This window comes from Anolis sagrei, chromosome 8, assembly GCF_037176765.1.
Source record: "Anolis sagrei isolate rAnoSag1 chromosome 8, rAnoSag1.mat, whole genome shotgun sequence".
Classification (NCBI taxonomy): domain Eukaryota; kingdom Metazoa; phylum Chordata; class Lepidosauria; order Squamata; family Dactyloidae; genus Anolis; species Anolis sagrei.
The window spans coordinates 37,712,381-37,739,526 of record NC_090028.1 but is presented as its reverse complement, the minus strand read 5'-3'; the positions used below and the strand labels follow the sequence as shown (position 1 = coordinate 37,739,526).

General features: G+C 41.1%; 1 protein-coding gene across 1 annotated transcript in view; it reads right to left on the bottom strand.

Moving 5' to 3' along the window:
- The window catches only part of C8H16orf87 (chromosome 8 C16orf87 homolog), a 28,691-nt gene extending 8,344 nt beyond the window's left edge, over window positions 1-20,347 (bottom strand). Inside the window, exon 1 of the mRNA XM_060788431.2 lies at window positions 20,139-20,347. Coding sequence (XP_060644414.1) covers window positions 20,139-20,204 — 66 coding nt within the window. The 5' untranslated portion in view covers window positions 20,205-20,347. The remainder of the gene's footprint in view (window positions 1-20,138) is intronic.
- Between the last annotated feature and the right edge of the window lie 6,799 nt (window positions 20,348-27,146).

The window sequence follows — 27,146 nt, the reverse complement described above, 5'->3', positions numbered from 1 at the left end:
CAGGCCCCAATCTTTCTTTAAAATTTGTCAAATACGAGGGTTGAATGAAAAGTAACGCCTCCACCTTCGTTACTTGGATTTGGATGGGAATATTTTGATAAATCAAACGCAGAAATAATCCTTAGAATGTGCTCTTTAACTATCATTATTCGCTTTTCCACATAATCAATCACCAGACAATTGGATACATTTCTGCCTACGATGAACAAGTTTTCTGAAGCCATCACGGAAGAAACCGATACTGTTTCCACAACCAGCGTCTCACAGTTCTCTCATCCTGGGTACCCATCATGAACAGATCTTCCGATAGACAAGCAAAAGCAATAATGTGACCCACATGTTCTTGTGAAAGGCTGATTATGCTTGAAATTTCTCTCTGAGTGATACGACGATCATCCTGAATCAATCTGTCAACCTTTTGCTGTGAAATCCCGTGGTTGCTCTCACAGGACGTCCAACTCTTTGTTTGTCACGCAAGTCAGATGTTTCCACCTCAACGTCTTTAAACTTACTCGCCCAATGACAGAGAGTACTCACATCAGCACAATCACCACAACCAGTTTGCATTCTCTGACGAATCTCCTTTGGGGTGACACCTCCTGCAGTCAAGAATTCAATGACTGCACGTTGCTTAAGTCGCATTGACCGACTGCACAGGGTTCCATACTTCGCACTTTAACAACACAACCATTCAATGCTAAGGCTTCCCGCCAAAATGGAACTGTAAAGGAGAGTCTACTGAACAAGCCAGTACCTGCCGCATACCAGTACTGCCATCTGTTGAGTTACGGTGGAGGCATTACTTTTCATTCAACCCGCGTATGTGTGTTGGGGTGTTGTTGGTCATATAGGGACCATATGGCAAGAACTCTTTAGGAGTCATCAGTAAACAATAACATGGTAATTGCCCCCCAAGATTGTGAGAAGGGAGGAAAAGCCCCTTTCTTCACTGAGTTATGGGGAAATTAGTGTGATTTACTGGAATGTAAGTCTTTTGTAAACAATCCGCGAGAGACTTCCTCCTCTTGTGATGGCATTAATGCTGACTGTGAACAATGCAATTCCTTTGGAAATGAATAGATTCTGCATTAGAAGAGCAAAGTTTGGGCTTCTGGAGATAACTGCAGCTTCCCATTATCCCTCATCATTGACTGTGTTGTCTCAGGCTGATGGGTGTTGATATTCCAGCTCCATTTGGAGGGCAATAAATAGAATTATAGAATAATAGAGTTGGAAGAGACCTCATGGGCCATCTAGTCCAACCCTATTCTGCCAAAAAGCAGGAAAATCGCATTCAAAACACCCCCAACAGATGGCCATCCAGCCTCTGTTTAAAAGCCTCCAAAGAAGGAGCCTCCACCACACTCCGGGGCAGAGAGTTCCACTGCTGAACAGCTCTCATGGTCAGGAAGTCCTTCCTAATGTTCAGGTTGAATCTCCTTTCCTATAGTTTGAAACCATTGTTCCATTGTGTTCTAGTCCCCATGGCAGCAGAAAACAAGTTTGCTTCCTCCTCCCTATGATTTCCTCTCACAAATTTATACATGGCTTTGATCGTGGCTCCTCTCAGCCTTCTCTTCTTCAGGCTAAACATACCCAGCTCTTTAAGCCGCTCTTCATAGAGCTTGTTCTCCAGACTGTTGATCATTTTAGTCATCCTCTCTGGACATATTCCAGCTTGTCGACATCTCCCCTCAATTGTGGTGCCCTGAATTGGACACAACATTCCAGGTGTGGTCTGACGAAGGCAGAATATTTAGAAGTACTGGAAATAATAAATAAATAGAATAGAATAGAATAGAATAGAATAGAATAGAATAGAATAGAGCATGGGTAGCATAACTTCCCTGTTTTGAGGCACTAGACTCCTATTTTAGCAGGCCAAAACTCCATTGGTTTTTTAAGCTGCTGGATGACATTGTTGGCTCATGCTTAACTTATTCTCCACGAGATCTTTTTCACACATTCTGCTATTGAGCCAGGCACCCTTCATTCTGTATCTTTGCATTAATAACTGTTGATACTAACTACGTATTTTGGATGTTGCACAGAGCTCCTATTTAGAAAACGACCCATTCTGTTGCCCAGATCTATGCTTGCAGACAAAAACGGCTCATTCAAATAGAAATGCTGATTCTTAGTCAACTGTAATCTATGCTGTCATTTCCAGGAAAACATCCGCATTCAGCAACCCTTCTCGGCCACATCCCATGGTATTAACTGCTTTTGATCACAGCCTACTATGCCTTTATTTATATAATGTAATACAATATAATGGTATAGTACAATATAGTAATATATAATACTGACATTGTACTATGCTAATAATATAATATATTGTATATACATATAATATTTATAATATTATAATGTATTACAATATAATAATAGTAAGATATTATAATTATATATTTTATATTACATATAATATTACTAATAATATTACAATAGAATGGTCTAGTACAATATAGTAATATATAATACTGATATTGTACTACACTAATAATATAATATATTGTATATACATATAATATTTATAATATTATAATGTAATGCAATATAATACTAATAATATATTATAATTATATATTTTATATTACATGTAATATTACTAATAATATTACAATATAATGGTCTAGTACAATATAGTAATATATAATACTGATATTGTACTACACTAATAATATAATACATTGTATATACATATAATATTTATAATATTATAATGTAATGCAATATAATACTAATAATATATTATAATTATATATTTTATATTACATGTAATATTACTAATAATATTACAATATAATGGTCTAGTACAATATAGTAATATATAATACTGATATTGTACTACACTAATAATATAATACATTGTATATACATATAATATTTATAATATTATAATGTAATACAATATTATAATTATATGATATTATGATTATATATTTTATATTACATGTAATATTACTAATATTACAATATAATAGTATAGTACAATATAGTAATATTTAATACTGATATTGTACTATGCTCATAATATAATATATTTTATATACATATAATATTTATATTATAGTGTAATACAATATAATAATAGTATGATATTATAATTATATATTTCATATTACATGTAATATTACTAATAATATTACAATATAATGATAGAGTACAATATAGTAATATATAATACTGATATTGTACTATACTAATAATATAATATATTGTATGTATATATATCTTGTAAGCCGCTCGGAGTCCTCTTCGGGGTGAGAAGGGCGGCATATAAATGTCGTAAATAAATAAATAAATAAATATTGTCGAAGGCGTTCATGGCCAGAATCACTGGGTTGTTGGAGGTTTTTTGGGCTGTATGGCCATGTTCTAGAAGCGTTATCTCCTGACGTTTCGCCTGCATCTATGGCAAGCATCCTCAGAGGTTGTGAGGCTTGTTAGAAACTAGAAACATTGGAAGATATATATTTCTGTGTTCTCAAATAATATGCTGTGTCCAGGTTGGTTCATCAGGTGCTCTGCTATGGCTGACTTCTCTGGCTGAAGTAGTCTGCAATGCCTTTCATGTTCCTTGATTCGTGTTTGGTCAATGCGGGCTGCGTTTGGTGGTCCCTAAGTAGACTTGTCCACAGCTGCATGGTATACGGTAGACTCCTGCAGAGGTGAGAGGATCCCTCTTGTCCTTTGCTGAACGTAGCATTTGTTGGATTTTCTTAGTGGATCTGTAGATAGTTTGCATGTTCCTAGTTTCCAACAAACCTCACAACCTCTGAGGATGCATGCCACAAATGCAGGTGAAACGTCAGGAGAGAATGCTTCTAGAACATGGCCATACAGCCCGGAAAACCTACAACAGCCCAGTGTATTGTTTGGATTTTATGCTACATGTGTTAACAGGGATTGTTGTTATAATTTTATGTGACTTGTTTTATACTTTTGTACCGTTTTCACCTGTTGTATGCTATACGCGCACCCTGGAGTGCCGTGTAAGGCTTCCCGGGTCCCTCTGGGGAGATGGTGGTGGGATATAAATAAAGTTTATTATGACCTTACGCAGGCCAAACGTCAGGAGAGAATATAGGATCTTGTGGGTTTTTTCAGGCTATATGGCCATGTTCTAGAGGCATTTCTCCTGACGTTTCACCTGCATCTATGGCAAGCATCCTCAGAGGTAGTGAGGTCTGTTGGAAATAGGAAAATGGGTTTATATATCTGTGGAATGACTGGGGTGGGGCAAAGAGCTCTTTTCTGCTGAAGCTAGGTGTGAATGTTTCAGCTGACCACCTTCATTAGCATTTGTATGTTATATGTGCACCCTGGAGTGCTGTGTAAGGCTCCCCGAGTCTCTCCGGGGAGATGGTGGTGGGATATAAATAAAGTTTATTATGACCTCACAACCTCTGATGATGCCTGCCACGATGCAGGTGAAACATCAAGAGAGAATGCTTCTAGAACATGGCCATATAGCCCAAAAAACCTACAACAACCCAGTGATTCCAGCCATAGAAACCTTCGACAATACAAAGTGTATTATGATTTGTTGTTGTTGTTGTTGTTGTTGTTATTATTATTATTAGAAACACAACAAGGTGAGTCCATAGCAGATACTCTGCTGGCTGTTGTATTGTATCTCACGTCGGACTTTTCCCAAGTTGTTGTTGTTATTGATTATTATTATTATTATTATAAACAACAAGATGAGTCCACAGCAGACACTCTGCTGGCTGTTGTAGTGTATCACACGTTGGACACTTCCCAAATTGTTGTTGTTATTGATTATTATTATTATTATTATTATTATTAGAAACACAACAAGATGAGTCCACAGCAGACACTCTGCTGGCTGTTGTATTGTATCACACGTCGGACTTTTCCCAAGTTGTTGTTGTTATTGATTATTGATTATTGATTATTATTATTATTATTATTATTAGAAACACAACAAGATGAGTCCACAGCAGACACTCTGCTGGCTGTTGTATTGAATCACACGTCGGACTTTTCCCAAATAGTAGTAGTAGTTGTTGTTGTTATTAATGGAGAAAAACAGGGTAAAATTAAAGTAAATAAAATAAATGAAAGTAGTCCCCAACAATTTTCTATCACAACTGCTGTCAACAGCTCCTTTAAAGCCCTAGCACCCAACCCTTAGTTCCTACTGAAAGTTTCCAATGAAACAAAAGCATTTGGGAACAAAGAAGAAACAGATAAATAAATCCCAAGCTCCTTAACATCACATTCATATTACAACAAAAGCTCTCCCTTTTTTCTTTTTTTTTTTGTTTCCTTTGGTCAACATCCAAGACCCCCGAAATCCAGTATTTAATTTGTTTTGCTCAGGAACACAATTTCATGCCCAGTTGAACATGTCAGTATCAAGTAACAACAAGCACAGGTCACTAAACCCAACCTTTAGCACAGAACTAAAAATAAAATTAAGTCTAACTGCGCAATGCAAATTGTGTTTACTCAAAAGGAAATCCCCCTACTTCCAATGGGACCTGTTCTTATTAAATACGTCTTATAAACAGCATTACGTTCATCATTGTATAGATCAGTGGGAGAAATCTAGTCATATCCCCAACACAGGAATCTAATAATTGAGAATATAAGGCCATAACCAGTGAAGTCCCTGATAGCGCAGCGGTTTAAACCGCTGAGCCACTGGACTTGCTGACTGAAAGGTCGGCAGTTCGAATCCGGGAAGCGGGGTGAGCTCCTGCTGTTAGCCCCAGCTCCTGCCAATCTAGCAGTTCAAAGGTGAGTAGATCAATAGGTACCACTCTGGGGGGAAGGTAACGGCGTTCCATGCAGTCATGCCGGCAACATAACCTTGGAGGCGTCTACGGACAACACCGGCTCTTCAGCTTAGAAATGGAGATGAGCAGCACCCCGCAGAGTCGGACATGACTAGACTTAATGTCAAGGGGAAACCTTTACCTTTTTAAGACCATAACCAACTATTTGTATTAAGATGAATACATAAAAGATGTAATTGCATGCTGCCTCTGATGCAAATAGAGCCCTGGATCCATTTTAAGCTCATTTAACATCTGGTTTTCAAACAATAACAGCCTACCCGTTTAACTTGTATATAAAGCATGTTTAGACTTGGAGGAAAGAGGCATTAAAAAGGGATGAAAGGAACACCAACTATTTCACATATGCAAATGGCATCATGCCACCAGCACAGAAGAGTAAAGCCTTGGAAAGAATACTGAGGAAAGTCAAGGAAGAAAGTGCAAGGTTGGGTTTATAGCTTGCATAATAATAAACTAGAAAAGCTTACACAACATAAGGATTTAAAGATCGAACTGCAAAGACTCTGGCACAAGCCAGTCAAGGGGGTCCCAGTGGTGATCAGCACACAGGGTGCAGTGCCTAAGACCTTGGCCTGCACTTAAAAACAATTGGCGCTGACAAAATTACCATCTGTCAGCTGCAAAACGCCACCCTACTCAGACCTGCATGCATTATTCGTCCATACATCACACAGTTCTAGACACTTGGAATACAAAAGCCAGCATAGTGAACTTGTTTGCTGTGTATTAATCTTGTTATGTATCAATTATTATTGTTGTTGTTGTTGTTGTTGTTGTTGTTGTTGTTATTATTATTGGTGGAGGAGCTTCAGTTTCAAAAAGGAAAGCAAGGAATACACTAAAGTGACCAAACTGTATCAAGCAACACCCCCAGATTGCATTCTTGATCATTTTGCAAAGATGCAAAATGCAGCTGCACACAAAAAATAATGCAGTTTGATACCACTTTAACTGTCATGGCTCAATGCTATAGAATTATGTGAGTTATAAGCCTCACCAATCTCTAGCTCCACAGCATTGAGACATGGCAGTTAAAAGTGGTGTCAAACTACATTAATTCTCAGTGCAGATGAACCCCTGGACATCTGGGTTGCATCTCTGCAAAATGATCAGGAATGCAATCTGGAGGTGTTATTTGATACAACTTGAATAACTGAAGACTTCATTGGCATGGAAACTCACAATTTCCTTTAAGGAATATCTCTACACATCACAGCTCCTTTGAAAAGAGACAAGCAGACTGCATTAATCTCCTTTAGGAGTTAACCCTTCTTATAGTCTCCCACATTTGAAATCTTGTGAGGATTCCACATCCACTAGTGTGCTGTCTAGATTCGATTACTATTATTTTGTGGCCCCTTTAAAAAAAGTTGAATCTCAAAATAACAACTGCTGAATTTATGACAAATGTACAACAAGATTAAAAGGTATGTGATTCTTGTTATTGTTAACATGCTCTCAAATCAGAGGAGAAAATAGAGAGAGGCACGACATCTATTTCTGTTTTATTGACTATTCTAAAGCCTTTGACTGTGTGTGGATCATAATAAATTGTGGCAAGTTCTTGGTAGTGTGGGCATACCAAATCACCTTGTCTCTCTCCTGAGGAATCTGTATAAAGACCAAATTGCAACAGTAAGAATTGACCATGGAACAACAGACTGGTTCAAGATTGGGAAAGTAGTGCGGCAGGATTGTATACTCTCCCCCAACCTATTCCAAGGTTACAACAACATCTGTTATAGAACTCCAATATGCTGATGACAACATTGTCTGTGCCCATTCAGAAAAAGACCTACAAGCCACTCTAAACACCTTCGCAGAAGCATATGAGAAGCTCGGCCTGTCATTGAACATCGAGAACATCAAAGTGCTGTTCCAGCCAATCCTTCCCCAATGCTAGAAATACAGCTTAATGGTGTAACATTAGAAAATGTTGACCATTTCCGCTACCTTGGTAGCCACCTCTCCACCAAAGTCAACGTTGACACTGAAATACAACACCGCCTGAGCTCTGCGAGTGCAGCATTTCTCCAAATGAAGCAGAGAGTGTTTGAGGACTGGGACATCCGTAGGGATACCAAGATGCTTGTCTATAAAGCTATTGTCCTCCCAATACTGCTATACGCCTGCGAGACGTGGACTGTCTACAGATGTCACATGCAACTCCTGGAATGATTCCATCAGAGTTGCCTTTGAAAAATCCTGCAAATCTCTTGGGAAGACAAGCAGACAAATATCAGCATGCTGGGAGAAGCAAAGACCACCAGCATTGAAGCGATGCTCCTACGCCATCCACTCCGCTGGACCGGTCATGTTGTGCAGATGCCCAACCACTGTCTCCCAAAGCAGTTGCTCTACTCCGGACTCAAGAATGGAAAATGGAATGTTGGTGGGCAGGAAAAGAGATTGAAAGATGGGCTCAAAGCCAACCTTAAAAACTCTGGAATAGACACCGAGAACTGGGAAGCCCTGGCCCTTGAACACTCCAGCTGGAGGTCAGCTGTGATCAGCAGTGCTGCAGAATTTGAAGAGGCACTAATGGAGGGCGAAAGAGAGAAACGTGCCAAGAGGAAAGCGCGTCAAGCCTACCCCGACCGGGACCGCCTTCCAACTGTAAACCAATGCTCTCACTGCAGAACATGCAGGTCAAGAATAGGGCTTCATAGTCACCTACTGACCCCCCCCCCCCCCCCGGAGGATTATCCTACTCGGACAATGAATCATACCTATCTATCTATACCTATGGCTGAATGGCTCTTTGTCAGGAGGGCTTTGGTTATGCTTTCTTGCCCTGGTGAAGGGAGTTATACTGGATGGCCTTAAGGCACCATTTCCCAACCTGGGGATCAGGACCCCTGCACAGGTCATAAAGGGGTGTTAGAGTGGTTGCCAAAGACCATCAGAAAACATAGTATTTTCTGTTGGTCATGGGAGTTCTGTGTGGAAAGTTTGGCCCAATTCTCTCGGTGTGGTTCAGAATGCTCTTTGATTTTAAGTGAACTATAAATCCCACCAACGACAACTCCCAAATGTCAAGGTGTATTTCCCCCAAACTCCATCTGTGTTCATATTTGGGTATATGGAATATTCGTGCCAAGTTTGGTCCAGATCCATCATTGTTTGCGTCCACAGTGTTATAGGTAAACTATAACTCCAAAACTCAAGGTCAATGCCCACCAAACCCTTCTACTGTTTTCTGTTGGTCATGGGAGAACTGTGTGCCAAGTTTGGTTCAATTCCATTGTTAGTGAAGTTCAGAACACTCTTTGATTGTAGGTGAACTATAAATCCTAGCAACTACAACTCCCAAATGACAAAATCATTTTTTGAGTGATGGTCATTCCTTGGCCTGATAGGTGAATTGTGTCCAAATTTGGTGTCAATTCGCCCAGTGGTTTTTGAGTTCTGTTAATCCCACAAGCGAACGTTACATTTTTATTTACATAGCCATTGATAAAGATCGTGTGGGTGGTGTTTTCCGCATTACATTTCCCCATCCCTGATTTTCCATTCGGATCATCGCAAAAGCATTCGCTCAGGAGGCCAGTGCAGGCAGGAGGCAGGCGCAAAAGCAAAGCTGTGACCCCCTAATAGTGCTGACATGCATCTTTGTCAGAGCTCCAAAAGAAAATAAAACCCAGTTGACTTAATAGCTATTGGAGAAGTGACATTAATGGAAGACGGGCTAGTTTGCATTGATCTTCTTTGGGCGCGACCTTACTTGTCAAGGGTCACAGAGGAGCGGAAATCTCGAAGAAGGCTTAAGGAGAAAGGATGATGGATCTAGATCAGTGAAAGTGCAAAAGTGCAAGAAAAAAAGGTGACCCCACTGTGAGATCTTGGGGGTGAACTTCCCACCACATCACAAGTTCAAAACATGGAGGAAAGAAGATTGAAGCCATCACTGTAGATCAGAGCGATATGTCACAAGCTGCTTAGCAATTAGCTACCGTAGTTTTTTTTTTGTCCTCTGCTTCTCAATCATTTTGTTGTATCACTGAATTTTATTTTCTTTTTTAATTGTGTGTTCCTCAGCTAGTTATTTTTAACATGTCTCCCAGCTCCATTAAATATGTAGCAATACAGTTAATCCAGATAGTACTACAGTAAATCCAGACTAACCAGTTTTATTCATTTACCTTCTGGGAAGACATGGCTGTCAAAAAGTAAATATTTGGTTGCCTGTGAGATTTTGTTTCCTATTCTCACCAAAGTTTTACATAAGCCTTTATGTATACAATGCAGTAGAAGAGGATGTGGTCTTGTTTATAAGGGGGCATTTTTCCTATTTTACAATTCATATATTTACTTTTTTGTTTTTAACTTTTCTGTAGTTGCTGTTTATTCGTTCAGTTGCTTTTGACTCTTCGTGACCTCCTGGACCAGCCCACGCCAATGCTCCCTGTCAGCTGTGGCGACCCCCAGCTCCTTCAGAGTCAAGGGGAACGCGGAACAATGGCTTCAAACTACAAGAGAGGAGATTCCACCTGAACATAAGGAAGAACTTCCTGACTGTGAGAGCCGTTCAGCAGTGGAACTCTCTGCCCCGGAGTGTGGTGGAGGCTCCTTCTTTGGAAGCTTTTAAACAGAGGCTGGATGGCCATCTGTCAGGGGTGATTTCAATGCAATATTCCTGCTTCTTGGCAGGGGGTTGGACTGGATGGCCCATGAGGTCTCTTCCAACTCTTTGATTCTGTGATTCGATAATTCTAAGCCAGTCACTTCAAGGATACCATCCATCCACCTATGCTGGGGAAAATGGAAGGAAAAAGGAAGAGGGGCCGACCAAGGGCAAGATGGATGGATGGCATCCTTAAAGTGACTGGCTTGACCTTGAAGGAGCTGGGGGTGGTGATGGCCGACAGGGAGCTCTGGCATGGGTTGGTCCAGGAGGTCACGAAGAGTCGAAAGCAACTGAACGAATAAACAACAACTACAGAAAAGTTAAAAACGAAGTAAATATATTAATTATAAAATAGGAAAAATGCCCCCCCCCCCTTAACAACAACAATCCATCCATCTTGCCCTTTGTCGGCCCCTCTTCCTTTTTCCCCAGCATCATTGTCTTCTCTAAGCTTTCCTGTCTCCTCATTTTGTGGCCAAAGTACTTCATCTTTGCCTCTAATATCCTTTCCTCCAGTAAGCAGTTGGGCTTTATTTCCTGAAGTATGGACTGGTTGGATCTTCTCGCAGTCCAAGGCAGTCTCAGAATTTTCCTCCAACACCAAAGTTCAAAGGCGTCTATCTTCCTTCACTCAGCCTTTCCTACGGTCCAGCTCTCACATCCATAGGTTACTACGGGGAATATCATTGCTTTGACTATGCGGATCTTCATTGCAGTGTGATGTCTCTACTCTTCAGTATTTTATCGAGATGGGTCATTGCTCTCCTGATTTCCTAGATCAATAGGTACTGCTCCAGTGGAAGGTATCAGTGCTCCATACAATAATGCCGGTCACATGACCTAGGAGGTGTCTACGGACAACGCCGGCTCTTTGGATTAGAAATGAGGATGAGCAGCACCTCCCGGAGTCAGACATGGTTAGACTTAATATCAAGGGGAAACCTTTAATTTAGCCAAACAGGGTATGCATTGGATTGGGGTAAATGGGGAATTATCATGAGAATCTTATGACAAGAAGATCACTATACATCAGGGTGTATCTGAAGAACAATAAATAAAATATTTCAATGAAATTTTGGATTCTGTCTTAAAACGGAGGACATAAAGAAGATACAGGCCCGGAATCGAGGCCAACCATTATTTATTTATTTATTCGCGACATTTATATGCTGTCCTTCTCACCCCGAAGGGGACTCAGAGCAGTTTGCAAGATATATACGTTCTGCCTCGTAGTTTAAGATCCACCGGGGAGGCGCTGCTCTCAGTCCCACCAGCCTCGCAAATGCATCTGGTGGGGATGAAGGACAGGGCCTTCTCAGTGGTGACCCCAACCCCCCCCCCCTCCCTTGCTTGTGGAACGCGCTTCCCAGCAAGATTAGATCAACGTCCTCCCTTCTTTCCTTTAGGAAAAAACTGAAATTGCGGTTGGAACCAGGCCTTTGGCTAGCAGGCATAATGGCACTTTGGACATATGATTGTGATAATAATGGAAACAGCTATATGATTGTTTAACTAATGTTATTGTTTTTAAATTATTGTGTATTGATGGTTTTATATTGTTGTTATATTGTGATTTGCGGCATCGAATTGTTGCCAGTGTTCGCCGGTCTGAGTCCCGCCTCAGGGGTTGAAAAGGGCGGGGTAGAAATGTTGTGTGTGTATGTATGTATGTATGTATGTACGCGTGTATGCATTTATTATTTATTTATTTATTTAAAGGTTTTATATACCGGTCTTCTCACCTCCGAGGAGGGACTCAGGCCGGTTCACAACATGTGTTCATATACAGTAATATAAAAAACAGCACAGTGCATCATCATTATACATTACAATATAAAATACAATGAAAAATAAAAACATATATATATATATACACACACACACACACACACACACACACACACACGCCATCCCCTGCCATGCATTGCTGTGGCCCAGTCTATGTATATGTGTTTTGTGTGTGTATATATGTGTAAGGTTGGTAAAGGTTGTCCTGTGACATTGAATCCAGTCATGTCTGACTCTGCGGTCTGGTGCTCATCTCCATTTCTAAGCCGAAGAGCCGGCGTTGTCCACAGACACCTCCAAGGTCATGTGGCTGGCATGACTGCATGGAGTGCCGTTACCTTATACCGTTATATGTGTATGTGTGTGTATATGTGGTTTTGTGCATGCATTGTAATGCATTTTTTATTTTTTGGCTTTTTAAAGTCCCTTTCGCTGTGTTTTTCAGTGTTTTTATGAGTGATGATCTCTCGTTGGCCTGATAGGTATATTGTGTCCAAATTTGGTGTCAATTCGTCCAGTGGTTTCTGAGTTATGTTAATCCCACAAACAAACATTACATTTTTATTTATATAGATACACACTCACACAATATATTATTCTTACTTTTTGTAAGAACAGAAGAACAAAGGATCATGCAATGCAGAATATTTGGGATCCAGCTTAGCGTACATTCTACAAAATTGATAATTGTATTGTTTTTCATAAAAAAATAACATTCAGCGTTGCTAGTGGAGCACGGAAAACACAAAGAACATAGATTTCCTAGGCGTATTCTAACATAAAATGAAAACATTCTCATTGTGTCTTAAGGCAGGCATTTAACATTCCAGAGTGAGGACATTTTAGTGTTCTTGAAACAGAGCTCCTTCACTCCCAGGCCTTTGATAAAATGTGGTATCTACAAATATTTTTTAAAATTACAACTGTGAAATGAATCAGAAGCAAGTTGGCATGGTGGCTTTCTCAAAGCGAAACATCAGAAGCCGTTAGGAAATAAATTCCCCCACCCTGCATTTTCCAGTTCTTCATAGCTGTGTGCCAGTAAATTGTATAAGGAAAATAAATTATTTCTCAGTATAGCTCACCAGCTCTTTTGAAGCCTGCAGGCAGGCAGCATACAGCTAGGGTTGCATATTTTTAAATGTTCACAAATCCCTTGGAGAAAAAAATATGAGGATCATAGAAGGCATGTGTAGAGAAATTGAGGATACAGCAATAAGCAATGCATAGAATTCAGTTTAAGTCAGGCCCTTCTCGTGCATTAAGAACAGATGACAGAAAAGGATTATTTTCAAAGATGGAAAATGGGAGGAAGCTGGCCCAGTTTCACAAAGAGAAGGATCAGGAAAAGGACGCGAGACACAGTTCCAAGACCCAGCATTTCAGAAAGAAACAGCTGGTTTTGATGCAGGATAATATAAACTTGCGAGCAGAATCTCAGGAGGAAAGTGAAACCAGACCTTATTGGGCCACAAGAAACCACATCACCTTGGTGTGGCTGTGCTCTCTTGCAACAACTTTTCCATGCGAATGAATTGCCATTCATTTAACAGGAGGATTGCTTTCTTGGGAGGAAATGCAGAACAGCTGAACGTTGCAACATACAAATGCCACAACTAAGCACAGCCCCACACTTCCCATGGAAAATAGGCTTCTATCCACAAAACAGGGACAACACACAAGAGCACACACATTTTGGAAATGTGGCCAGCATATAGACACATACACACAAAGTAGACTCTCAGTTAACCAGAGCTCCAGCAATCGGACCAAAAAGCAATAAAAAATAACACTTCAAATTAAAAATAAAATAAAAACAAAATCAGTTTTTGGTGGAAATTTAAATCTACATAAATGAAAACAGGGGCAACACACAAGAGCACACACATTTCGGAAATGTGGCCAGCATATAGACACATACACACAAAGTAGATTCTCAGTTAACCAAAGCTCCAGCGATCGGACCAAAAAGCAATAAAAAATAACACTTCAAATTAAAAATAAAATAAAAACAAAATCAGTTTTTGGTGGAAATTTAAATCTACATAAATGAAAATGTAATGTTCGTTCGTGGGATTAACATAATTCATAAATCACTGTACAAATTGACACCAAATTTGGACACAATCCACCTATCAGGCCAACAAGTGACCATCACTCATAAAAACACTGAAAAACACAGCAGATGAGACTTAAAAAGTAAAAAAATAAAAAATACATTACAACGCATGCGCAAAGCCACATATATAAACAAACACACATAAAACACATATACACAAATATATACACACACAAAACACATATACACAGACTGGGCCACAGCAACATGTGGCTTAAAATAAAACTATATTATATTAAAGGTAAAAGTTTCCCCTTGACATTAAGTCTAGTCATACCTGACTCTGCGAGGTGGTGCTTATCCATTTTAAGCCAAAGAGCCAGCATTGTCCATAGACACTTCCAAGGTCATGTGGCCAGCATGACTGCATGGAGCGTCGTTACCTTCCAGCTGAAGTAGTACCTATTTATCTACTTGCATTTGCATGTTTTCAAACTGCTAGGTTGGCGGAAGCTGGGGCTAACAGAGTGAACTCAGCCCGCTCCCCGGATTTGAACCACCAACCTTTCTGTCAGCAAGTTTATCAGCTCAGCAGTTTAACCTGCTGCACCACCAGGTGTTTCCCTATGTTATATCACGTTGGCTTTATTTGTCTCAATTTTCTTTTGATTAATGTATTTGAACACTAATATACATAAGGTAAGCATGTATTATTATAAAGAATTGTTGGAGGCTACAGACAATGCCATTGCTGTTGCCCTTTTTCGGTCAAAAGATATTTAGCCACCTGCGCTCCTTTTTTTTTTTTTTTTGGTTTTATATTAATTTAAGCAATGCTTTTGATACAAAAAATCAATAACACTAATATCAAGTTAATGCAGAGTTTATGGTATGATCCAGTATGGCATATAGTATTAACTAGGCCTATTTTAGTAGTAACTCTCAACCAACCAGAAATTATTTTTAGTTAATGAGAGTCTATTTTGTGTGTGTGTGTGTGGGCGTGTATCTGTGCACATGCATGTGTACATAAACACGCATACATACATTATGATCTATTTAAAGGTCTCCTCTTGACAGGAAGTGTAGCCATGTCCGACTCTCAGGGATAGTGCTCATCTCTATTTCTAAACCAAAGCGCTGGCATTGTCCATAGACACCTCCAAAGTCATGTGGCCAGCATGACTGCATGGAGCGCCATTACCTTCCAGCTGAAGCAGTACCTATTGATCTACTTGCATTTGCATGTTTCAAACTGCTAGTTTGGGAGAAGCTGGGGGCTAACAGTGGGAGCTCACCACGCTCCCCGGATTCAAACCACCAACCTTTCGATCAGCAAGTTCAGCAGCTCAGCGGTTTAACCGACTGCACCACCAGAGGGTCCTACCAACATACTGATGGCAAAATATTCGATGCAATAATAATAATAATAATAATAATAATAATAATAATAATAATAATTTTATTTCTATATTGCCCTATCTCCGCGAGGGGACTCAGGGCGGTTTACAACTGAAAATTGGCAAACATTCAATGCCAGCATAACATAATAAACAAATCAAACCATAAACAATAAAATAAACAACATCAGGTTATAGAACAACTCAAAAATAACAAACTTAGACATTTAAATAGGAGCCCCCGGTGGCGCAGTGGGTTAAAGCACTGAGCTGCTGAGCTTGTTGATCGAAAGGTCGCAGGTTCGATTCCGGGGAGCGGCGTGAGCTTCCGCTGTCAGCCCTAGCTTCTGCCAGCCTAGCAGTTCGAAAACATGCAAATGTGAGTAGATCAATAGGTACCGCTGTGAGTAGATCAATAGGTACAGCTCCGGCGGGATGGTAACGGCGCTCCATGCAGTCATGCCGGCCACATGACCTTGGAGGTGTCTATGGACAACGCTGGCTCTTCGGCTTAGAAATTGAGATGAGCACCACACCCCAGAGTCAGACATGACTGGACTTAATGTCAGGGGACTACCTTTACCTTTACCTTAGACATTTAAATATATAAATCAAACATTTAGAACATGTTTACTACTAGATTTAATGATAGGAAACACTCAAAACATTAAAAGTAAAAAAAGCATAATAATAATAATAACTTAATTTTTATACCCTGCCAACCAGGGGGCCCTATGGTCTAATTATGGGTGTACATGTGTGTGTGTGTGTGTGTGTGTGTGTGTATACACACACACACATTTCAGTGAATGCATGTGTTTCATCAGTGCACTGCATATTTGTCACAGGAAACACTAGTGAGTAAACACATTGGCCACAAAATACTGAAAGCCCCAAAGATGTCTAAGTAAGCACACATCCAGAAATGCTAAAACCAATACGAATCCATGCAAAGTCCTGTGCATGCCTTTAAAAGCAATAAAACTTCACTGAAGCAAGCACATGCAGAAATTATGTGCATCACCCAATTTCCTCAAAGGCAACAGAAAGGACAGAAGTGTGATAAAATCAATGAAAGAGTAGGGCAGCAGCACAGTACCATCTGTGTTCCCACTTGTATTTTTATCAAAAAAAGAAAGCAAACTGTGGGGCCTCGACCTCCCAAATTCTGAAAAGCACTTCCAAACAGAAAATTACAAACAAGATTAAGAGAGAGAAAAGGCAACTGGTGAGGCGAAGGACAATCTCACATTAGAGCACAACATGTGGGAGGAACAAGAGGGAGAAAGATCACGCTGCTGTGTTCCTTCGGCAAGATACAAAACGTACATTTATTTTTAGTTCCCTTAAAATTTGGGGAGCATACGGGCTTGTCGAGTGAGTCAGACCTCTTTGTCTGTCAGAACGGAAAAACAAGTTTATTGTCAGATAGATCTGTAATACAAAACAAGACTTGAAACAAAATGCAAGCCTGCAGACTTCAGGAAGCCAAGTGAGTGAGCGACCTGCAGTATTAATGCGACAAAATTTCTCCTAAATCTCAGGTCCCATCTGCATTGCCTTAGAACCCAGTATCTGAATCCTTATATGGCGGTGTAAAAGTAAAAGTTTCCCCTTGACATTAAGTCTAGTCATGTCAAATTCTGGAGGGTGGTGCTCATCTCCATTTCTGAACTGAAGAGCCGGTGTTGTCCATAGACGCCTTCAAGGTAATGTGGCCGGCATGACTGCATGGAGCGTCGTTACTTTCCCACCGAAGCGGTACCTATTGATCTACTCACATTTGAGTCGTCTAAGGGCTGAGAAGAACGGTATACAAATATAGTAAATAAATAAATTTGCATGTTTTCAAACTGCTAAGTTGGCAGAAGCTGGGGCTAACAGTGGGAGCTCACCCTTTCAGTGAGCAAGTTAAGCAGCTCAGTGGTTTAGCCTGGTGCACCACCGGGGACTTCATATGACAGTCTAGACCAGCGGTCCTCAAACTAAGGCCCGGGGGCCGGATACGGCCCTCCAAGGTCATTTACCCGGCCCTCACTCAGGGTCAACCTAAGTCTGAAATGACTTGAAAGCACACAAACAACAACAACAACAACAACAACAATCCTATCTCATCAGCCAAAAGCAGGCCTGCACTTCCCATTGAAATACTAATAAGTTTATATTTGTTAAAATTGTTCTTCATTTTAATTATTGTATTGTTTTTAAGTATTTCTTGCACTACAAATAAGATATGTGCAGTGTGCATAGGAATTCATTCATGTTTTTTTCAAATTATAATCCAGCCCTCCAACAGTTTGAGGGACTGTGACCTGGCCCTCTGTTTAAAAAGTTTGAGGACCCCTGGTCTAGACTCATATAATCCAGTTCAAAGCAGATAATCTGGATTCAGAAATGAGATTGTATGGCAATGTAGACCCAGCCTCAGCTAATGAGAAATGAGGACTGATAGGTACTGGATAAATGCAGTTTCTGGTTGCTTGAGAGTTCCTACTAAAATAGGTCTAACTAATACATACCCTATACTATACCATTTCAATATAAATATTGTACTGTTTTATTGCTATATTGTATTGTATTGTATTTTTCGTTGTTAGCCGCCCTGAGTCCCTGTGCGGAGGTCGAGATAGGACGGGATACAAATGTCCGAGATAAATAAATAAATATGCCTGTATTGCATATTGAAATATACTCATTAAAAACAAATTGAGACAAAAATGGCTTTGTGTGACACTGTATTATTTTTAAAAAGCTTCTTTGATTTAAAGTGTTATTCTTTGATTTATTTATTTTTTGCTTGAGAGTCCCAGTTGCGTGAGTTTGGGTTAACTGAGGACCCTTCTACACTGTCATATAAATTTTATTTATTTACTGTATTTATATACTGCCTTTCTTACCCCTGAGGGGACTCAAGGCAGTTTGGTTTGAGTAAAGGTAAATGTTTCCCCTTGACATTAAGTCTAATCGTGTCCAACTCTGGGGGGGGGGGGGTGTGCTCATCTCCAATTCTAAACTGAAGAGCTGGCGTTGTCCACAGACACCTCCAAGGTCATGAGGCTAGCATGACTGAATGGAGCACCTTTACCTTCCCACAGAAGCAGTTGATCTACTCACATTTACTCACAAACACATTCTACTTATTTCATCCAGGCTTTTATCGATTTTATCTTTAGCACATTTAGCCCGCCCTGTGTTCTATCTCTCTATCATGCTATTTTGAAACTATTTGTTTTGTTTTGCCATTTCAGGTGTTTATATTGATGGCATTTTGCTTCTTTGTATTTTGTTTTGCTGTACTGTAATTTTGGGCTTGGTCTCATGTTAGCCTGTCCTGATGTTTCGCCTGCATCTTTGGCAAGCATAGGGCTATATGGCCATGTTCTAGAAGCATTCTCTCCTAACGTTTCGCCTGCATCTATGACAAGCATCCTGAGGATGCTTGCCATAGATGCAGCCGAAACGTCAGGAGAGAATGCTTCTAGAACATGGCCATATAGCCAGAAAAACCTACAACAACCCACTATTGACAATATTAATATCCTGCTTTGTCTCTCCAAAAAGGAGAGCCAAAATCCAATATTATAAAGCACTTAAAACCTTGAAAACAGGCAAAAAAAAAACAAACCCTATTAAAATCTAATTAAAGGTGGGACACCCTAAGCAATGTACAAACATGTTTACTTTCTCTTGCCAAGAAAACAATACAAAATGCAACACAATTTACAACATTTTCACTTTCTCTTGCCAATAAAGCATTGTGTTTTAATATTTTCCCAGTGCAATTAAACCAAAGGAGTTGAAAACAGGCAAAAAACAAACCCTATTAAAATCTAATTAAAGGTGGGACACCCTGAGCAATGTACAAACATGTTTACTTTCTCTTGCCAAGAAAACACTACAAAATGCAACACAATTTACAACATTTTCACTTTCTCTTGCCAATAAAGCAACACAAAATGCAATGTATTTTTAAAATTTTCCCAGTACATGTGAACCAAAGGAGTTCCTTGGCATTTCCAGGTGCCCTCTCTACCTGCAACACACCTGCATGGTTCATAAATATGCAAATTCTATACATAATTAGGAATATAATGATGATATAGAGGGGTTTTAATATTTTCCCAGTACATTTAATCCAAAGGAGTTCCCTGACATTCCCAGGTGAGCATGGCTGCCCTATCTACCTGCAACACACCTGCATGGCTCATAAATATGCAAATTTTACACATAATTAGGAATATAATGATGATACAATGTGTTTTAATATTTTCCCAGTGCAATTGAACCAAAGGAGTTCCTTGACATTCCCAGGTGAGCATGGCTACTCTATCTACCTGCAAACACACCTGCATGGCTCATAAATATGCAAATTTTATACATAATTAGGAATATAATGATGATAATAAGAGTGTTTGTTTTTTTTTTCTCACCTGCTGGTCACATTCTGGGCAGGACTTGGTAGCCATCTTCACTTTCTTAACCCGACCTCCAGACATGCTGCTTGTCTTTTTGGCAGCTTCCTTTTGACTGGGAGGAAAAAAAATGCATATATAATGAAGGGAGACAGAGCGCGCGAGACGCCCCGCCCACTTCCAGGAGGGCGAGGAGCCCTCGCGGCACGGGCAGCCAATCAGAACCGCCGCCGCCCCTGCCTCGCGCAGGGGACTGGGGCTCGCGCTCCCGGGCTGGAGTGCGCACGCGCGCTGCTCCAGCCGCTGCTCCTCCTCCTCCTTCCTTTCCTTCTCCGCCCCAAACCACGCCCCCTTTTCCACAAAAGAAGGAGTTGGGGTTAATAGAGGGCGGGGTTTAGAACGTGACGCAAACTCTGCTCCGTTTGACGATTGGCTGAATGGATATGAAAGACAGCGAAAGGAGGAGGGGAAGGGAGGAAGGAAGGAAGGCGGGGCTTAAATGACGGTTGGAAGGGGGCGGGGAAAGTTCCTGAGGGAAAGAACAACAACAACAAAAAGGCGGGAAAGGCAGCAAACCAGAAAGGCTTTGACAGATGGCCATCCAGCCTCTGTTTCAAAGCCTCCACCACACTCTGGGGCAGAGAGTTCCACTGTTGAACAGTTCTCACAGTCAAGAAGTTCTTCCTAATGTTCAGATGGAATCTCCTCTCCTCGCCATCCAGTCCAACCCCGTTCTGCCAAGAAGAAGGGAAATTGCATTCAAAGCACCCCCAACAGATGGCCATCCAGCCTCTGTTTCAAAGCCTCCACCACACTCTGAGGCAGAGAGTTCCACTGATGAACGGCTCTCACAGTCAAGAAGTTCTTCCTAATGTTCAGATGGAATCTCCTCCCTTGTAGTTGGAAGAGACCTCATGGGCCATCCAGTCCAACCCCATTCTGCCAAGAAGCAGGAAGATTGCATTCAAAGCACCCCTGACAGATGGCCATCCAGCGTCTGTTTAAAGCCTCCACCACACTCTGGGGCAGAGAGTTCCACTGTTGAACAGCTCTCACAGTCAAGTTGTTCCTAATGTTCAGACCCTGACAGATGGCCATCCAGCCTCTGTTTCAAAGCTTCCACCACACTCTGGGGCAGAGAGTTCCACTGCTGAACAGCTCTCACAGTCAAGAAGTTCTTCTTCATGTTCAGATGGAGTCTCCTCTCTTGTAGTTTGAAGAGACCTCATGGGCCATCCAGTCCAACTCCATTCTGCCAAGAAGCAGGAAAACTGCATTCAAACATCCCAGACAGATGGCCATCCAGCCTCTGTTTCAAAGCCTTTACCACACTCTAGGGCAGAGAGTTCCACTGCTGAACAGCTCTCACAGTCAAGAAGTTCTTCCTCATGTTCAGATGGAATCTCCTCTCTTGTAGTTTGAAGAGACCTCCTGGGCCATCCAGCCCAACCCCATTCTGCCAAGAAGCAGGAAGATTGCATTCAAAGCACCCCTGACAGATAGCCATCCAGCCTCAGTTTCAAAGCTTCCACCACACTCTGGGGCAGAGAGTTCCACTGCTGAACAGCTTTCACATTCAAGATGTTCTTCCTAATGTTCAGATGGAATCTCCTCTCTTGTAGTTTGAAGAGACCTCCTGGGCCATCCAGTCCAACCACCACACTCTGGGGCAGAGAGTTCCACTGCTGAACAGCTCTCACAGTCAAGAAGTTCTTCCTCATGTTCAGATGGAATCTCCTCTCGTAGTATGAAGAGACCTCATGGGCCATCCAGTCCAACCCCATTCTGCCAAGAAGCAGGAATATTGCATTCAAAGCACACCTGACAGATGGCCATCCAGCCTCTGTTTCAAAGCCTTCACCACACTCTGGGGCAGAGAGTTCCACTGCTGAATAGTTCTCACAGTCAAGAAGTTCTTCATCATGTTCAGATGGAATCTCCTCTCTTGTAGTTTGAAGAGACCTCCTGGGCCATCCAATCCAATTCCATTCTGCCATGAAGCAGGAAAATTGCATTCAAAGCACCCCTGACAGATGGCCATCCAGCCTCTGTTTCAAAACTTCCACCACACTCTGGGGCAGAGAGTTCCTGCCGAACAGCTTTCACAGTCAAGAAGTTCTTCCTAATCTCCTCTCTTGTAGTATGAAGAGACCTCATGGGCCATTCAGTCCAACCCCATTCTGCCAAGAAGCAGGAAAATTGCATTCAAAGCACCCCCGACAGATGGCCATCCAGCCTCTGTTGAAAAGCTTCCAAAGAAGGAGCCTCCACCACACTCCAGGGCAGAGAGTTCCACTGCTGAACGGCTCTCACAGTCAGGAAGTTCTTCCTCATGTTCAGATGGAATCTCCTCTCTTGTAGTATGAAGAGACCTCATGGGCCATCCAGTCCAACTCATTCTGCCAAGAAGCAGGAAAATTACATTCCAAGCACCCCCGACAGATGGCCATCCAAATCAGTGCCTCAGACGTTCTGGCAGGCTTAAAAAAAAAAAAGAATGATAAGGGATTCAAGGCTAAAACGAAACCCATTTCTGGCTGCTTGGGACATGGTGTAATGAGGAGATAAAAGTCCGAAGTACAGGATCTGCGATCAGATGAAGCATCGGGTAATAGTTTGAAAGCTGGGTCCGGAAGCTCTGAGCCTTACGCTCTTTCCACTTCGCTCTTTCGGGAGAACGAAACATAGATATTAGAGAAGGAATGTCAGAATTCTTTAATTGTAAAACCCTAACCTTTGCTCGAACCCTAATCCTAACCCAAACCCTAAACTTACCCTAACTCTGACCCTAATTCTAATCCTAAACCTTACCCTAATCCTAACCTAAACCCTAAACCTTACCCTAACTCTAACCCTAATTCTAATCCTAACCATTACCCGAACCCTAGACTTAACCCTAATCCTAACCCAAACTCTAAACCTTACCCTAACTCTAACCCTAATTCTAATCCTAAATTTTACCCTAATCCAAACCCTAATCCTTACTCAAACCCTAAACCTCACCCTAACTCTAACCCAAATTCTAACCCTAAACCTTACCCTAATCCTAACCCAAACCCTAAACCTTACCCTAACTCTAAACCAAATTCTATCCCTAAACCCTACCCTAATCCTACACCACTGGAGAAATTACACTGTCTAGCCGATATCACACCACCTGACATCCGCCGGGAAGTGGCAGCCAATGGTGAAAGGACCAAGGCAGAGACATCTCCAGCTCATCCCCTGTTTGGGTATCAGCCAGCACGTCAACGACTTAAATCCAGACATAGTTTCCTAAGATCTACAGAGACACTCGCTGGAACGCCTCAGCAAGCGAGAGTCCAAAAGTGGCAGGCTCAAACCCAGAACCTCAACCAATGGCTGATACCAAATGAGAGACTCCCTCCTGGGCACACAGAAGACTGGGCGACTTGGAAGGTGCTGAACAGACTGTGCTCTGGCACCGCGAGATGCAGAGCCAACCTTCAGAAATGAGGCTACAAAGTGGAATCCTCGACATGCGGGTGCGGAGAGGAGCAAACTATTGACCACCTGCTGCAATGCAACCTGAGCCCAGCCACATGCACAATGGAGGACCTTCTTGCAGCAACACCAGAAGCACTCCAAGTGGCCAGATACTGCTCAAAGGACATTTAATCAACTACCAAACTCACACATTTTGTATTTTGTCTGTTTGTTTGCTTTGTTCTGTTAGAAATGTAATATAATTGACTGGCTGCCCTGACACGAGAAATAAATACCCTAATCCTAACTCAAACCCCGAACCTTACCCTAACTCTAACCCTAATTCTAATCCTAAACCTTACCCAAACCCTAAACCTTACCCTAACTCTAACCCTAATTCTAATCCTAAACCTTACCCTAATCCTAACCCAAACCCTAAACCTTACCCTAACTCTAACCCTAATTCTAATCCTAAACCTTACCCTAATCCTAACCCAAACCCTAAACCTTACCCTAACTCTAACCCTAATTCTAAACTTTACCCTAATCCTAACCCAAACCCTGAACCTTACCCTAACTCTAACCTTAATTCTAAGCCTTATCCTAAACCCTAATCCTAACCCTAAACCTAATCCTTAACACTAATCCTAACCCAAACCCTAAACCTTACCCCCTAATCCTAACACCCAAACCCTAAGCCTTACCCTAAACCTAAGCCTAAGCCTAACCCAAACCCTACCCTAACTCTAACCCTAAGCCTAACCCTTAGCCTACCCCAAACCCTAAACCCAGTTGAGCTAAATTCCACAGTGAAATCACTTTAAAATCATCCAAATAAACCACTATATATTTTATGAATTTAACATGTGGCTTTTTATATACTACAACTGCATGTCATGACCCTTTTTGAAGCGGGCTGTGGCATGACATTCTGCAATACTTGCTTGATTGAACACTATTTGTGTCTTAATATTTGCACTAAAATGTGCGATGCAAGGCCAGAAAGTTATTTTTGTTCTTTACAATATGTTCTGTCTACTTGATCTTTATGAAACAAATTGCATTTATTTAACCCTAAAACTGTATCCTAACCCTCCCCTCTTTTCAATCCTTGCACCAAATTGAAATATATTCCCACCCTTAGTATGCCGCTTTCCCCTTCCTTTATTCACAGCCGCCGTTGCGGAATGTGCGTAACACTCTGCTCTTCCAGACCCAGCTATCATACTATCACCAAGCATTGTTTGGAATCAAGTCAAGACCGTGTTCTTGTTCCTTGGAAGCCTTGCTTTGGAAAGAGTCATGTGTTAAGCACCTTTGCTTCATGTTTTCAATTCTTGGATTTTATGATCATGTTTCCAGTTTTTTTATTTTACTATTGAAGTTTCTGCCTTTGTTTTTTATGAACTTGATGGACTAATTTCCTGGACTATTTGTTCCAGTTTATCTTCCTACCTAATTGGATTTACCTATTCCTTTAAAGTGCTTTTTAATATTACTGCTTTTTAATTATCTTCAATAAACGGATTGCATTTCTACTCAACTGTGTGGTGTCGAAAGTCAGAGGGCTTTTCCTGGTTCCTTCCTCTTGGCATGTTTCTCTCTTTCACCCTCCATTCATGCCTCTTCAAATTCTACAGCACTGCTGGTCACAGTTGACCTTCAACTGGAGCGCTCAAGGGCCAGGGCTTCCCAGTTCTCAGTGTCTATGCCACAGTTTTTAAGGTTGGCTTTGAGCCCATCTTTAAATCTCTTTTCCTGCCCACCAACGTTCTATTTTGCTTTGGGAGGTGGTTGGGCACCCGGACAACGTGGCCGGTCCAGCGGAGTTGATGGTGGAAGACCATCGCTTCAATGCTGGTGGTTTTTGCTTCTTCCAGCATGCTGACATTGGTCCGCTTGTCTTCCCAAGAGATTTACATTAAATCCTAGTGGCAGCAGGACTGAAGACCGATAGGTTGTAGGTTTGAATTTGGGGAAAGCATGGATGAGCTCCCTCTATCAGCTCCAGCTTCCCATGCGGGGACATGAGAGAAGCCTCCTACAAGGATGATAAAATATCTAAACATTCGAGCGTCCTTGCAGGTGGCCAATTCTTGCAGATGGCCAATTCTCTAACACCAGAAGTGACTTACAGTTTCTCAAGTTGCTCCTGACACAGAAAAAAAAACCCAAAATCTCACAGCAACCTAAAAAATCCTATATTTACTGGGTTGTTGTAGGTTTTTCTGGGCTATATGGCCATGTTCTGGAGGCATTTTCTCCTGACGTTTCGCCTGCATCTATGGCAAGCATCCTCAGAGGTAGTGAGGTCTGTTGGAAGTAGGAAAATGGGTTTATATATCTGTGGAATGACCAGGGTGGGACAAAGGACTCTTGTCTGCTGGAGCTAGGTGTGAATGTTTCAACTTACCACGTTAATTAGCATTTGATGGCTTGGAAGTGCCTGAGGGAATCTTTTTTTGAGAGGTGATTGGATGTGCCTGATTGTTTACTCTGTTGTTTTACTGTTGTAATTTTTAATTTTTTTAATACTGGTAGCCAGATTTTGTTCATTTTCATGGTTTCTTCCTTTCTGTTGAAATTGTCCACATGCTTGTGGATTTCAATGGCTTCTCTGTGTAGTCTGACATGCTATATTTCATGCTATACATGCTATATACAAATCCTATATTTACTGCTTTTTGAATGCACTACTGTCTTTGAGAGCAAGAGGGCAGCAGTGAAACAGTGAAAGTGGAAAATATTGCTGAATTAGAGAGAAAAGGTCTGGATGAACACTTCCCTTTATGGAAGGCTATTGTGATGACAAAAAAAAGCCAGGATGCAACTTATATTTCTTAATATGCAAACTATAATTATCTTACTGACATAATTACCCTCCTGCACACCTCTGACGCCTATTTGGTAAAATTAAATCCTATCTCCAGGATAAACGGCTCTCCCTGTTGACATGCAGGATGCAAGCTGCAGCATGCTATCCCAACATTGTTGTGTGTATAAGAAAGAGCATCTTTGTTCTCGCAGCCAAAAACATTCAGTTGAATTTCGCAGACATGAAACGTGTCAATCCTTTATCAAAAATAGGATCCAGACCCTTGGGGTATTTGTTGCAACAGGCCCAGAATGTTGTTGGGCTGTCCTTGTTTCCTTTAAGTTACTTTCTCATTACTATTTGGTCAAACTGAAGTTATTCTAATGAAGAATGCCTATGTTGTTATCCCCAGGGAAACAAATGCACTGTGAACTGGTTTTTGTATCTTTAGTAACTTTTGGTTTATGGGACAATGTCTTTAATTGAGGTCCTTGCTACACTGCCATATAAAATCCAGATTATCTGATTTGAACGGGATTATATAGCAGTGTAGATTCAGGCCTCTTCTGCACTTGCATATAATCCAGATTATCAAAGTAGGTAATCCAGATTATCTGCTTCGAACTGGATCATATAAGGCCCCATCTACACTGCCATATAAAATCCAGATTATTTGATTTGAACAGGATTATATAGCAGTGTAGATTCGGGCCTCTTCTACACTGCCATATAATCCAGATTATCAAAGTAGGTAATCCAGATTA